This window comes from Anolis sagrei, chromosome 13 (genome assembly GCF_037176765.1).
Source record: "Anolis sagrei isolate rAnoSag1 chromosome 13, rAnoSag1.mat, whole genome shotgun sequence".
Classification (NCBI taxonomy): domain Eukaryota; kingdom Metazoa; phylum Chordata; class Lepidosauria; order Squamata; family Dactyloidae; genus Anolis; species Anolis sagrei.
The window spans coordinates 2,972,679-2,987,451 of NC_090033.1; the positions used below are offsets into that span (position 1 = coordinate 2,972,679).

At 46.5% G+C, this 14,773-nt stretch overlaps 1 protein-coding gene across 15 annotated transcripts in view; it reads left to right on the forward strand.

The window, feature by feature from the left end:
• Positions 1-14,773, forward strand: part of RERE (arginine-glutamic acid dipeptide repeats) — a 504,717-nt gene that overhangs the window by 310,074 nt on the left and 179,870 nt on the right. Inside the window, exon 1 of one of the 15 annotated variants that reach the window (XM_060759011.2) lies at positions 6,286-6,680. The exons of the other annotated variants lie outside the window; for them this stretch is intronic. Coding sequence (XP_060614994.2) covers positions 6,655-6,680 — 26 coding nt within the window. The 5' untranslated portion in view covers positions 6,286-6,654. Of the gene's footprint in view, positions 1-6,285; positions 6,681-14,773 lie in introns of those variants that run through there. 15 annotated transcript variants of the gene reach the window in all.

Here is a 14,773-nt window from a genome sequence, read left to right on the forward strand (position 1 = left end):
CTTAGTCTCTTGTCCTCCTCTGATTTGGACACTGGGATGTCTGTGGTGGAGGAAACACAAATGCAAATGGTAGAAATTATATATCAAGATGGACAATGTTGGTGGCTCCGGAAGACAGTTTTCTCCCTCTAAACACACATTCCCAGAAGTGTTTCAAAAATTGGAAGTGATTGGAAGTCCTCTTCTGGTTTTGCAAAATGTATATATTTCTTCAGCATGATTGCAGTAAATCTCTGGATATGAGTTACCATTCTTATAGACTTTCAAGAGAAGCAATTCACCATTGCAGAGGGAGTAAAAGAGAGGTTTGCATCCATGTGGGAGGGCTGAAAAAGTAGCTTTCTTCCATTTTCCGTTGTTGTTGTTATAGAATTATATTGCTTGCTTGGAACCAGGAAGGGCAGGTATGGCCAGATTCAGGCCTGTGGGCTGGATGTGACCCCTTGGGCTCTTTTCTCAGGCTCTCCTCCCTCTCACCATCCCATCCTTCCTTCCTTCTCTCTTTCCTTCCCTTCCTTCCTCCCTTTCCCTCTTTTTCCCTTCCTCCTTCCACCCTTTTGTCCTTCCTTCCCTCTTTGCTCCCTCCTTCCATCTCACTTTCCCCTTCCTTCCTTCCTTCCTCCTCCCTCCCTCCCTCCCTCCCTCCTTCCCTTCCATCCCTCTTTTCCACCCTTCTATCTTCCTAACCTTAACCCTAATCCTTCCCTTCCACCTTTTCATCCTTCCCTTCCAACCTTTCGTCCTTCCACCTTTTCGTCTTCCCACCCTCCCTCCCTCCCGGTCCTTCTTTTCTTCCTTCCTTCCTCCCCCCCTCCCCCCCGTCCTTCTTTCCTTCCTTCCTTCCCTCCCTCCCTCCCTTCCATCCATCCATCCTTCCCTTCCACCCTTTTGTCCCTTCCTCCCTCCCTCCCTCCCTCCCTCTATCCCTTCCCTCCCTCCCTCCTTCCGTCCGTCCGTCCTCCCCTCCCCTCCCCTCCCCTCCCCTCCCCTCCCCTTCCCATCCCCTCCCTTCCCTTCCCTTCCCTTCCCTTCCCTTCCCTTCCTTCTTTTCAGTCTTCTCAGTCCTTCCTTCCCTCCCTCCCTTCCACCCTTTCCCCCTCCCTCCCTTCCTTCCTCCCTCTATTTTCTTAGATCCTGCCTTCCTTCTCTTCCTCCCTCCACCCTTTCCTTCCTTGCTTCCTTCTTTCCGTCTTCCCGGTCCTTCCTTCCACCCTCCCTCCCTTCCACCCTTTCGTCCTTCCACCCTTTGTCCTTCCTTCCACCCTCCCTCCCTCTCTCCCTTTTCTCTTTCCTTACTCCTCTCTTCCTCCCTGTTCTTCCACAGTGAGGGCATCGGTTTCTAGGTGGAAGGCAGGTCTGTTCAGGATTCCCTTGATGCGCCATCTTCCTTTCACCCTCCATTCATGCCTCTTCGATTACTGCAGCACTGCTGGTCACAGCTGACCTCCAGTTAGAACTTTCAGTAATTCTCAAATTGTGACAGACCTGAGGTTCACCTGCCTTGCTCTACTCCATGGGAAGGAGAGAGATGGTGTATTTGGAGAGTGGCAGATTTGCAGGGGAGCAGTTTGGTCACTTTGGGGCTTCTTTCTCAAGGGAAGAGGAAGAAGTGCATGACAATGAATGGTGATTGAAAATGTAATTCTCCTTTGTCTGTTTGTTAGCCAATGCAATACAGTTGCATAGAATCTGTATGTCTAAATGTTTTTCAGTAATCTGATATACCCTCTCACACTGGAAATTGCAATGAAAAGAACCTATGCTTTAAAGTTATTGAAAAGTCATTCATGACATTAGGATTTCTGGGAGTTGAAGGCCAAAACATCTGGGGACCCACAGGTTGAGAACCACAGACCTAAAGGCATAGAGTGTTGCACTCGAGAGCAGGATCACCTCTGACTTTAACCACCACACCAGCTGGGTAAAATCAGCAAGCAGTTTATTTAGGAATATATGTAACCAAAGCAGTAAAAAGTAATCCACAGAAAAATAATCTGATCAGACCTCACAACCTCTGATGCAGGCGAAACGTCAACTCCACATTTATCAAATCTGCACATTGAATTTCTTATTACACTAACAGCTGGTAAAGTGTTGGGATTTCTGGGAGCTGTGGGCCAAAACTTCCAGGGACCCACAGGTTGAGAACCACACATCTAAAGGCATAGAAGGACTAGAGCAGGGGTCCCTCTTGTGTTGTCGAAGGCTTTCATGGCTGGAATCACTGGGTTGCTGTAAGTTTTTCAGGCTGTATGGCCATGTTCAGAAGCATTCCCTCCTGACGTTTCGCCTGCATCTATGGCAGGCATCCTCAGAGCTTGTGAGGTCTGATCGGATTATTTTTCTGTGGATTACTTTTTACTGCTTTGGCTACATATATTCCTAAATAAACTGCTTGCTGATTTTACCCAGCTGGTGTGGTGTTTAAAGTCAGAGGTGATCCTGCTTTGGAGTACAACACCCAAGTCCTAATGTTCAGGTGGAACACTATGTGTCTTGACCAGGATTGGACTCCCTCCTTGGCAATGCAACACTAGTGCAAAACTCTAGTCCAGGGGTCCCCAAATTGTTAAACAGAGGGCCAGGTCACAGTCCCTCAAACTGTTGGAGGGCCGGATTATAATTTGGAAAAAAAATGATTGAATTCCTATGCACACTGAACATATCTCGATCCTGCCTGCATCACAAGTACGTTTGGCGGGAATGAGAGACAGGGCCTTCTCAGTGGTGGCCCCTCAGCTGTGGAATACCCTTCCTACAGAAATTAGATCGGCCCCCTCCCTGTTAGCATTTTGGATGAAGGTGAAGACCTGGTTGTTCAAGCAGGTATTTGAATAGGCAGTGTAACCAATATAGGAATATGGAACAATTGGATGATGAGACTGGATCTTGATTTTAACTATGAGACAATATGAGATGTTATATGATGTTTAGTTTATTGTTATAATGCTTTTGTTTTCATTGTTTTTAACTGTTTTGTGATGTTTTAAGCATTTAATTTTGCTATTGTGAACTGCTCTGAGTTGCCCGAAGAGCGGTATACAAATGTAGTAGATAAATAAATAAATAAATATCTTAAAAACAGTACAATAATTAAAATGAAGAACAATTTTAACAAATATAAACTTATTAGTATTTCAATGGGAAGTGTGGGCCTACCTTTCGCTGATGAGATAAGACCATTGTTGTTGTTGTTGTTGTTGTGTGCTTTCAAGTAGTTTCAGACTTAGGTTGACCCTAAGGGAGGACCAGGTAAATGACCTTGGGGGGTCGTATCCGGCCCCTGGGTCTTAGTTTGGCATAGAGTGTTGCACTCCAGAGCGGGATCACCTCTGACTTTAACCATCACAACTAGCTGGGTAAAATCAGCAAGCAGTTTATTTAGGAAAATGTGTAGCCAAGACTTTAAGATCATCCGGGGAGGCCCTGCTTGTTGTTTTGTTGTTGTGTGCTTTCGTGTCATTTCAGACTTAGGTTGACCCTGAGTGAGGGCCGGGTAAATGACCTTGGGGGGTCGTATCCGGCCCCCAGGCCTTAGTTTGGCATAGAGTGTTGCACTCCAGAGCAGGATCACCTCTGACTTTAACCATCACAACTAGCTGGGTAAAATCAGCAAGCAGTTTATTTAGGAATATGTGTAGACAAAGCAGTAAAAAGTAATCCACAGAAAAATAATCAGACGAGACCTTTTGATGCAGGTCCTTTTGAAAAGTAGACGTACCAGCATTTAATGTTGATGACTTTCAAGGGAGTTCCAATTTTCATATATCGGTGTATTGAAATTTTACGGTGGAGTGTAGCCTTTCCTCGACATTTTGCCTTTTGTGTTACGTCTTTTTGGCAGTCCATTTATCGGCGGTGACCAGGGGAGTATTCGCACAGCTAAAAACTTGTGTGCCAGCTGCGCCGATACTTGGGAAGCTTGACTTGGCCATGGTAGTCCACGCTCTGGTTACATCCCATATAGACTACTGCAATGCTCTGTATGTGGGGTTGCCTTTGAAGACTGTCCGGAAGTTTCAAATGGTCCAACGGACAGCAGCCAGGTTGTTAACAGGAGCAAGTTTTTTTGGTCGTGTCAGGAGCGACATGAGAAACTGCAAGTCGCTTCTGGTGTGAGAGAATTGGCCGTCTGCAAGGATGTTGCCCAGGGGACGCCCGGATGTTTTGATGTTTTTATCATCTTTGTGGGAGGCTTCTCTCATGTTCCCGCATGAGGAGCTGGAGCTGACAGAGGGAGCTCATTCATACTCTCCCTGGATTTGAACCTGCGACCTGTCGGTCTTCAGTCCTGCCGGCACAGGGATTTAACCCAATGCGCCACCTCAGGGAGCATACAACTCCTCTGCTGCGCCAGCTCCACTAGCTTCCAGTCTGCTACTGGGCACAATTCAAAGTGTTGGCTTTAGCCTATAAAGCTCTAAACGGCTCTGGCCCAATTTACCTGTCCGAATGCATCTCCCCTTATGAACCATCTAGGACTTTAAGATCATCCGGGGAGGCCCTGCTCTCGATCCTGCCCTCATCACAAGTATATTTGGCGGGGCCGAGAGACAGAGCCTTCTCAGTGGTGGCCCCTCGGCTATGGAACGCCCTCCCTAAGGAGATTAGATTGGCTCCCTCACTCTTTACATTTCAGAGATAAGTTAAGACATGGTTATATGAGCCAGCGTTTACAAATGCAGAGTAACTGACATAAGAAATGGAATCACTTGACAATGGAATTTGGACAACGTTATTTAACTAGGAGACCCTATTGATAATGATGTTGGTTTTTATTATTTTTACTAGCTTGGGGACTCAGCGCTGCCCGGGTAATTTGAGAAAGGCATTGTGTGCCTTTCAGTCATTTATCAGTCATTTATGTGGCTCACAGTGCTCTCAGGAAGTTAGTGAAGGGTCCATGGTCCATCTGCCTCCAAACAGCACCAGGATGTAAAGTGGGTCATGGGGGCTCTGTGTGCCAAGTCTGGTCTTGATCAGTCATTGGATGAGGGTCGCAGCGGTCTCGGGAAGTGAGTGAAGGTACTTCAAGTCCCATCACCCGTGGTCCATCCTCCTCCAAACCACGCCAGGATGTAGAGTGGGTCATGGGGGCTCTGTGTGCCAAGTCTGCTCTTGATCAGTCATTAGATGAGGGTCGCAGCAGTCTCGGGAAGTAAGTGAACGTATTGCAAGTCCCATCACCCATGGTCCATCCTCCTTTAAACTGCTCCAGGATGTAGAGTGAGTCATGAGGGCTCTGTGTGCCAAGTTTGGTCGTTATTGGTCTTTGTTGGGGGCTGCAGTAGTCTGTGGGAACCAAAGGGTGGGAAAGTACTACAAATCCCATCATCCATTGTCCTTCCTCCCCCAAACCTCACCAGAACGTAAAGGGGGTCATGGTGGTTATGTGCGATCCAGGTCCGTCACCCATGCTGGTCACAGTGGCTTGTGAAAGTGGCAGCCAATTAGTGAGCTGCCACATACACCTCCCTCTCTCCACATACAAACATTGACTTTTATTATATAGACAGATTGCTTCTATTGTGGTTTTACACTGTTTTAATGTTTAATTTGTATTTATTGTTATGTGAAAGGCAGTATACAAGTAAAGTAAACAAATAAAATAAATAAACTTTATGGGGAAGGCTGGGCAGATGCACATTTGCAAATTTGCACTAAGTAGATGCACATTTGCACATTTGCACTGAGTAGATGCACATTTGCACATTTGCACTGAGTAGATGCACATTTGTACATTTGCACTAGTAGATGCACATTTGCACATTTGGATTGAGTGGATGCACATTTGCACATTTGCACTGAGTAGATGCACATTTGCACATTTGCACTGAGTAGATGCACATTTGCACTGAGTAGATGCACATTTGCACATTTGGATTGAGTGGATGCACATTTGCACATTTGCACTGAGTAGATGCACATTTGTACATTTGCACTAGTAGATGCACATTTGTACATTTGCACTGAGTAGATGCACATTTGCACTGAGTAGATGTACATTTGCACATTTGCACTGAGTAGATGCACATTTGTACATTTGCACTAGTAGATGCACATTTGCACATTTGCACTGAGTAGATGCACATTTGCACATTTGCACTGAGTAGATGCACATTGGCACATTTGCACTGAGTAGATGCAAAGGAAAAGGTAAATAGAGAGAGCTTGGGCTGGGAGCGTTGCCCGTCTCAGATTCCCTGGCGAAGGCCCCTTTTCCCCGCACACTAGCTTGCTGTGGCAAAGCTGAAGCTGCTGCAGGGAGGACGGCATCCGACAGCCGACAGCCTGCAGTGTCTGTTGGCTGCGCTTTATTTACGGAAACGGCAGGGCCGAGATTGATTGCGTCGTCGTCGTCGTCGTGCGGCCGAGGGAGGGAAGAGGGGGGTCACAGCACATGCTCAGTGCTGTCAGTCTGAGGGCGAAGTTTCTGCGTTCTGCGTGCAAGGCTTAGGTCATAGCACAAGCTCAGTGGAGGCTCGCTCAGGTCTCGCTCAGACTGCATGGGCCTCCATTTTGAGGAGTTAGAGTAGCAAAGGGAAACAGGCACCCTTTTTTCCTTTTCTTTTTTGGGGTGGGGTGTCAGGAAACGAGCCCCGAGTGGCAAGGTCAGGGAAGCGAAGCCGTGCCTCTCCGGAGCCTGTCACTGCCATGGACGATCCGCTGGGCCCCTTCAGGTAGGCTGACAGCGCTCCGGCCTTGCCTCGGGAGGGATGCCGTGTCGCCGACTTCCTGCGGATTTGTTATTGTGCTCGTTCGCCGTTGCATGCCTTCTCTCGCTGTTGCAAAATGCCTGCGTCCCAGATGCACATGCAAGAATCCAAACGGCGGTGGTTGTTGTGGTGACAGCCAACCTGTCTCTGCAGGGGGGAAATGTTTGGGTGATGCTTAGGGGGAAGGAAAGGTTCGGGGAGGAGGGCCCACAGATCCCTGGCCATTGGCTGCCTGGGAGGAGGGACGAAGGGACTCCCTCTGACAGCCAGTCTGCTCCTTTCTGGCAGGCAGGTGACGACAGCAAAGGCTCGCCTCCCTCCGTCCGTCCCGCGAGTTCCCCATCAGCAGATTGACAGCCTTCAAAACATGGTGGCTTCCTATTGGCAGCATCGGCCAGCGAGATAGCGCCCAGGTGGGCAACTTGGGGCAGCAGAACCAGCATTAGTTTTGCCTTGACCAAAATCATTATTTAGTATTTATATTCCGCCCTTCTCAATGCACATACAGTGTTTCCTCGGTACTGTGTGGTTCGCTTTTTGCAGACTCGCTGTTTCACAAAAGATCGGTGAGATTGCGCCCAGGTGGGCAACTTGGGGCAACGGAACCAGCATTGGTTTTGCCTTGACCAAAATCATTATTTAGTATTTATATTCCGCCCTTCTCAATGCACATACAGTGTTTCCTCGGTACTGTGTGGTTCGCTTTTTGCAGACTCGCTGTTTCACAAAAGATCGGTGAGATTGCGCCCAGGTGGGCAACTTGGGGCAACGGAACCAGCATTGGTTTTGCCTTGACCAAAATCATTATTTAGTATTTATATTCCGCCCTTCTCAATGCACATACAGTGTTTCCTCGGTACTGTGTGGTTCGCTTTTTGCAGACTCGCTGTTTCACAAAAGATCGGTGAGATTGCGCCCAGGTGGGCAACTTGGGACAACGGAACCAGCATTGGTTTTGCTTTGACCAAAATCATTATTTATTTACAGTATTTATATCCCGGCCTTCTCATTGCACATACAGTGTTCCCTCGCTACTTCGTGGTTCGCTTTTTGCGGACTCGCTGTTTCGCGAGTAGGATTGTCTTCCAAGATGGGTCTGTAGATGACCGTGGAGCCCTATTCTTGATCTGCATCTTCTCCCGCAGTGAGGGCATTGGTTTCCAGGTGGAAGACGGTCCCGGTCAGGCCTTCCTCTTGGCACGTTTCTCTCTTTCGCCCTCCATTCGTGCCTCTTCCAATTCTACAGCACTGCTGATCACAGCTGACCTCCAGCTGGAGCACTCAAGGGACAGGGCTTCCCAGTTCTCCGTGAGACTGACCTCTTATAATGGTTGGGCCACCTTTAACCCATTTATGGCCAAGAAGGTTGAGGATCTTCATGTCTTTGTTTTACTTACTTTACTTAAGCGATCCCTCATTGTCCGAGTAGGATTGTTTTCGAAGATCGGTAGTCCGTAGGTGACAGTGGAGCCCTATTCTTGATCTGCATCTTCTCCCCCAGTGAGGGCAATGGTTTCTAGGTTGAAGGTGGTCCCAGTCGAGGTTGGCTTGATGTGCCTTCCTCTTGGAACGTTTCTCCCTTTTGCCCTCCATTCGTGCCTCTTCAAATTCTGCAGCACTGCTGGTCACAGCTGACCTCCAGCTGGAGCACTCAAGGGATAGGGCTTCCCAGTTCTCTGTGCGGAGACTGACCTCTTATAAGGTTTGGGCCACCTTTAACCCATTTATGGCCAAGAAGGTTGAGGATCTTCATGTCTTTGTTTTACTTACTTTACTTAAGCGATCCCTCATTGTCCGAGTAGGATTGTTTTCGAAGATCGGTGGTCCGTAGGTGACAGTGGAGCCCTATTCTTGATCTGCATCTTCTCCCCCAGTGAGGGCAATGGTTTCTAGGTTGAAGGTGGTCCCAGTCGAGGTTGGCTTGATGTGCCTTCCTCTTGGAACGTTTCTCCCTTTTGCCCTCCATTTGTGCCTCTTCAAATTCTGCAGCACTGCTGGTCACAGCTGACCTCCAGCTGGAGCTCTCGAGGGCCAGGGCTTCCCAGTTCTCAGTGTCTATGCCAGAGTTTTTAAGGTTGGTTTGAACCCATCTTTCAATCTCTTTTCCCGCCCACCGACATTCCATTTTCCGTTCTTGAGTTGAGTAGAGCAACTGCTTTGGGAAACGTGGTCAGGCATCTGGACAAGGTGGCTGGTCCAACAGAGTTGCTGGCGGAGGACCATCGCTTCGATGCTGGTGGTCTTTGCTTCTTCCAGCACGCTGATATTTGTCCGCTTGTCTTCCCAAGAGATTTGCATTATTTTCCGGAGGCAGCGCTGATGGAATGGTTCTAGGAGTTGCATGTGACATCTGTAGAGGGTCCATGTCTTGCAGGAGTATGGGTCCAGCAGATTTGATGGCGGAGGATCATCGCTTCAGTACTGGTGGTCTTTGCTTCTTCCAGCATGCTGATATTTGTCTGCCTGTCTTCCCAAGAGACTTGCAGGATTTTCTGGAAGCAGCACTGATGGAATCGTTCGAGGAGCTGGATGTGACGTCTGTAGGCAGTCCACGTTTCAGAAGTGTATAGCAGGGTTGGGAGGACAATAGCTTTATAAACAAGCCCCTTGGTCTCCCTACGGATGTCCCGGTCCTCAAACACTCTCTGCTTCATTCGGGATAAAAGCTGCACTCGCAGAGCTCAGGCGGTGTTGTAGTTCAGTGTCAATGTTGACTTTTGTAGAGAGGTGGCTGCCACAACAGGGTTGGGAGGACAATGGCTTTATAAACAAGCACTGTGGTATCCCGATGGATGTCCCAGTCCTCAAGCACTCTCTGCTTCATTGAGAAAAAAACTGCACTCGCAGAGCTCAGGCGGTGTTGTATTTCAGTGTCGACTTTTGTGGAGAGGCGGCTCTAAGGTAGCGGAAATGATCAATATTTTCTAATGTTACACCATCAAGCTGTATCTCTGGCATTGGAGAGGGATTGGCTGGTGACTGCTGGAAGAGCACTTTGGTTTTCTCAATGTTCAATGACAGGCTGAGCTTCTCGTATGCTTCTGCGAAGGAATTTAGAGTGGCTTGTCTTGTCTTCTTCTGAATGCACACATACAACGTTGTCATCAGCATACTGGAGTTCTATAACAGATGTTGTTGTACAGTATTTATATTCCACCTGTCTCACCCCGCAGGGGATTCAGGGTGGATTACAATGCACATACAGTGTTCCCTTGCTACTTCATGGTTTGCTTTTTGCGTACTCGCTGTTTCTCTGGTTATTGCCTCCTGGCAACGATGGAGCATGGAAAAGGGTTTCACCCTCCCCCTCAAAAGAGAGGCAGCCAATCATAAGGGGGAAAAAGAGAGGAGTCACCAAACAATATGTAAATCACGGTCTTATAGTCCTTTCCTTATAGCTGGTACACAAAAAAAAGTGTGTGGTACCTTTAAATCTCTCCTTGTTTCTGCCTCACCCTTGGAACGATATATATCTATATAAATAAAAAATTAATATTCGTTTGTGGGATTGACATAACTCCAAAACCACTGGAGGAATTAACACCAAATTTGGACACAATACACCTCTCAGGCCAACGAGTGACCATCACTGTTTAAAACACTGAAATACACAGCAGAAGAAACTTTAAAAGGCAAAAAAACCCCCAAAATACATTACAATGCATGCGCAAAACCACATATATACACAAACCCACATATATAGATATATACACAAATATATACACACAGAAAACACATATTATTATTATTATTATTATTAGTAGTAGTAGTAGTAGTATTCTACTTTATTTCAGCAGGGATCCCGTCAGGTCCGCTGGCTTTGTTATTTTTTGTTGGCTGAAGGCATTAGGCATTAGGAAGGCCACAGCAACGCGTGGCAGGGATCGTCCCTGCTTTGCAGATTTTCACTTTTCGCAGGTCGTCTTGGAACGTAACATCCGCGATAAATGAGGGAACACTGTATACATGGCAAACATTCAATACCATTTAGACATACAACATATATAGACAGACACAGAGGCAATTTAACATTCCAGCTTTCCTGCTTCATGGGGGTATGCTCAATTCCGACCACAGGGGGAGCTGCCGCTTCACTGTCCACTTGTAACACCGAGTCCTTGACGGAGTACTTCCTCATTCTTATGCACCCTGCTGGAAGGTTTTATGGTGTTGTAAATTAGTTAAATTAGCCTCCCTGCATAATTCGGTACCTAAATTTCCTACTTGACAGATGCAACTGTCTTTCGGGCTGCATAGGTAGACAGCAAGCTAGACTATTAATGGTTGGCAGCTCACTCCAACCCGGGCTGGCTTCGAACCCATGACCTCTCAGTCAGTAGTGATTTAATGCACCTGGCTACTAACTAGCTGCGTCACAGTCCAGTCCTATGGTTTCAATCCCCAGGAAGCCCTTTTCATGGTGAATTTTCTGCAGGGGAATCTATACATATTGGAAAGTATTATGGAGGTTGCTTTAAGAGCCATCCTGAGGCACACTTTGGCCATTCTTGGCCTGTGTGATCAGAGAAGCGGTCTGGAAAACTATCCAGAACTGCAGTCTTCGAGGTGGATGAATCTTACCCTTAAAGCAGTGGTTCTCAACCTTCCTAATGCCTTCAGCCAACAAAAAAATAACAAAGCCAGCGGACCTGACGGGATCCCTGTTGAAATAAAGTATAATAATAATAATAATAATAATAATAATAATAAGAATAAGAATAATAATAATGTACACTTTCCCATTCCAACACTTCTCTGTTGGAAACTAAGCAAGTCAGATTTCTATAACTGTGGAAAGTCCAGGGTGGGAGAAAAAACTCTTGTCTGTTCGGGTCAAGTGGGAATGGTCACTTTGATTGAATGGTCTTTCAGCTTCAAAGGCTTGCTGGTTGCTGCCCAGGGGAATCCTTTGTTGGGAGGTGTCAGGACAGTAAATAAAGAGGAACACTCAAAAACCAGGAGTTCCAGACAAAAATCAATCAGGGCCAGTTAACACCTCCCAACAAAGGATTCCCCCAGGCAGCAACCACCCAGGCTCTTCTGATGTCTGTAGTGGAGTCTCCATTGGCTTGTAGAGCCAGGTTTAGGTGGTTCACTTCAAAAAACATGGGAATTCCAGACAGGAATCAAATCAGGGCCAGTTAACACCTCCCAACAAAGGATTCCCCCAGGTAGCAACCACCTAGGCTCTTCTGATGTCTGTAGTGGAGTCTCCATTGGCTTGTAGAGCCAGGTTTAGATGGTTCACTTCAAAAAAAAAACATGGGAATTCCAGACAGGAATCAAATCAGGGCAAGTTAACACCTCCCAACAAAGGATCCCCCCAGACAGCAACCACCCAGGCTCTTCTGATGTCTGTAGTGGAGTCTCCATTGGCTTATAGAGCAAGGTTTAGGTGGTTCACATCAAAAAACATGGGAATTCCAGACAGAAATCAAATCAGGGCCAGTTAACACCTCCCAAAAAAGGATTCCCCCAAGCAGCAACCAGCCAGGCTCTTCTGATGTCTGTTGTGAAGTCTCCATTGGCTTGTAGAGCCAGGTTTAGGTGGTTCACTTCAAAAAACATGGGAATTTTAGACAGGAATCAATCAGGGCCAGTTAACACCTCCCAACAAAGGATTCCCCCAGGTAGCAACCACCCAGGCTCTTCTGATGTATGTAGTGGAGTCTCCATTGGCTTGTCGAGCCAGGTTTAGGTGGTTCACTTCAAAATACATGGGAATTCCAGACAGGAATCAAATCAGGGCCAGTCAAAACATCCCAACAAAGGATATCCCCAGGCAGCAACCAGCCAAGCTTTGAAGCTGCAAGGCTTCTGGAGCATGGCCAGACATGTTGGTAGAAGCTGGGGCTAACGGCAGGAGCTCACCCTACTCCCCGGATTCGAACCGCCAACCTTTCAGTCAGCAAGTTCAGCAGCTCAGCAGTTTAACCCGCTGCACCACCGGGCAGCTCCGTCTACACTTTATCTCATTGATATTATATATTGTATTGTATTAAATTAAATTAAATTATGGTCAATTCCTATTCTATATTGGCTGGGTGTCAGTGAGGTATTCTTGATTTGGTTTCTAAAATTAAGATTAGTGGATGATGGGAAAGGCGTTTCTTCATAGGAGCATACCTTTCTGGGTTGTTGTTGGACAGTTGTCCACCTACCAAGTTCTCAGATAACCCACTTATGTAGCATAGGGAGCCCTGGGAGTTGTAGTTCACCACAACAAAGAGGCATCAAGTTGGTGAAACATGTCCTAGATAATGGTGTATTATGAAACTACCTATATTTGGAGCATCCATTGGCGCAATGTTTTAAAATCCTTGTGTCGGCAGGATGGTTGACCAACAGGTCAGCGGTTCAAATTATTATTATTATTATTATTATTATTATTATTATTATTATTGTGTTGTCAAAGGCTTTCATGGCCAACATCGCTGGCTTGTGTGTTTTCCGGACTGCAATGCTCCAGTGGCATTCCTTCCCAGGAAATCCTCAGAGCTCAAGATGCTTGTCTGTTCTTAAGGCGAAAAGCATACGTCTACATTTTAGATGGATTAGGAATCAGCTGGTTGTTCCCTGTAATAAGCAGTAAGAGCACCTAAATCTTTGGAGAGCTTCTGTTCAACCATTTCAAAGCTCTGTGCTTGAGCAGTGATTGCATGATCGTCAGCATAGATGAAACTCTATGTCCCTTCTGGCAGTGACTGGTCATTTGTGTAGATGTTAATCATTAATGGAGCAAGCTTCGGAGAGCTTCTCTTCAACCATTTCAAAGCTCCTTGCTTGAGCGGTGATGGCATGATTGTCAGCATATATGAAACTCTGTGAAGTAAAGATGAAGTATTTTGGCTACATAATGAGAAGACCGGAAAGCTTGAAGAAGAGAATAATGCTGGAGAAATGGAGAGCTTCTGTTCAACCGTTTCAAAGCTCCCTGCTTGAGTGGTGATGGCATGATCGTCAGCATAGATGAAACTCTCTCTCCCTTCTGGCAGTGGCTGGTCATTTGTGTAAATGTTAAACATTGATGGAGCAACCTGGGTTTCCCTGTAATAGGCAGTAAGAGCACCTAAAGCTTTGGAGAGCTTCTGTTCAACCATTTCAAAGCTCCCTACTTCAGCGATGATGGCATGATTGTCAGCATAGATGAAACTCTTTGTCTCTTCTGGCCATGGCTGACCATTTGTGTCAGTGTTAAACATTGATGGAGGAAGCTTCGGAGAGCTTCTGTTCAACCATTTCAAAGCTCCCTGCTTGAGCGGTGATGGCACAATCGTCAGCGTAGATGAAACTCTCTGTCCTTCTGGCAGTGGCTGATCATTTGTGTAAATGGTAAACATTGATAGAGATATCTATTAAATTTCATAAAATACTACTACTAATAACAACATTGACAAAAAATGAAATTATTATTATTATTATTATTGTGTTGTCGAAGGTTTTCATGGCTGGAATCACTCAGTTCTTGTGAGTTTTCCGGGCCGATATGGCCAAGTTCCAAAAGCATTCTCTCCTGACGTTCCACCCACATCTATGACAGTCATCCTCAGAGGTTGTGAGGTCCGTTGGAAACTAGGAAAATGGGGTTTATATATCTGTGGAATGTCCAGGGTGGGAGAAAGAACTCTTGTCTGTTGGAGCTAGGTGTGAATGCTGCAGTTGATCACTTTGATTAGAAGTGAAAAGCCTTGCAGCTCAAAGCTTGGCTGCTTCCTGCCTCAGGGATCCTTCATTGAGAGGTGATTTGCTGCTTTCTGCCTGGGGGAATCCTTTGTTGGGAGGCGATTGGCTGGCCCTGATTGTTTCTTGTCTGGAATTCCCCTGTTTGCAGACTAATTCAACCAGAGAAGTCAGTCATAGCAGAACACTGGATGAACCAACCTGCACACAGCATATTATTTGAGAGTACAGAAATGCTGGACCACTTTCACAACCACCATGTCAGACTAGACAGAGAAGCCTCTATATATAAAACTCTTTTCCCTTTCCTTCTACACGTAATTTACTAATAAGTTGCGTTCTCCTTACCAGAATCAGAAAATGCCATCAGCCAACAA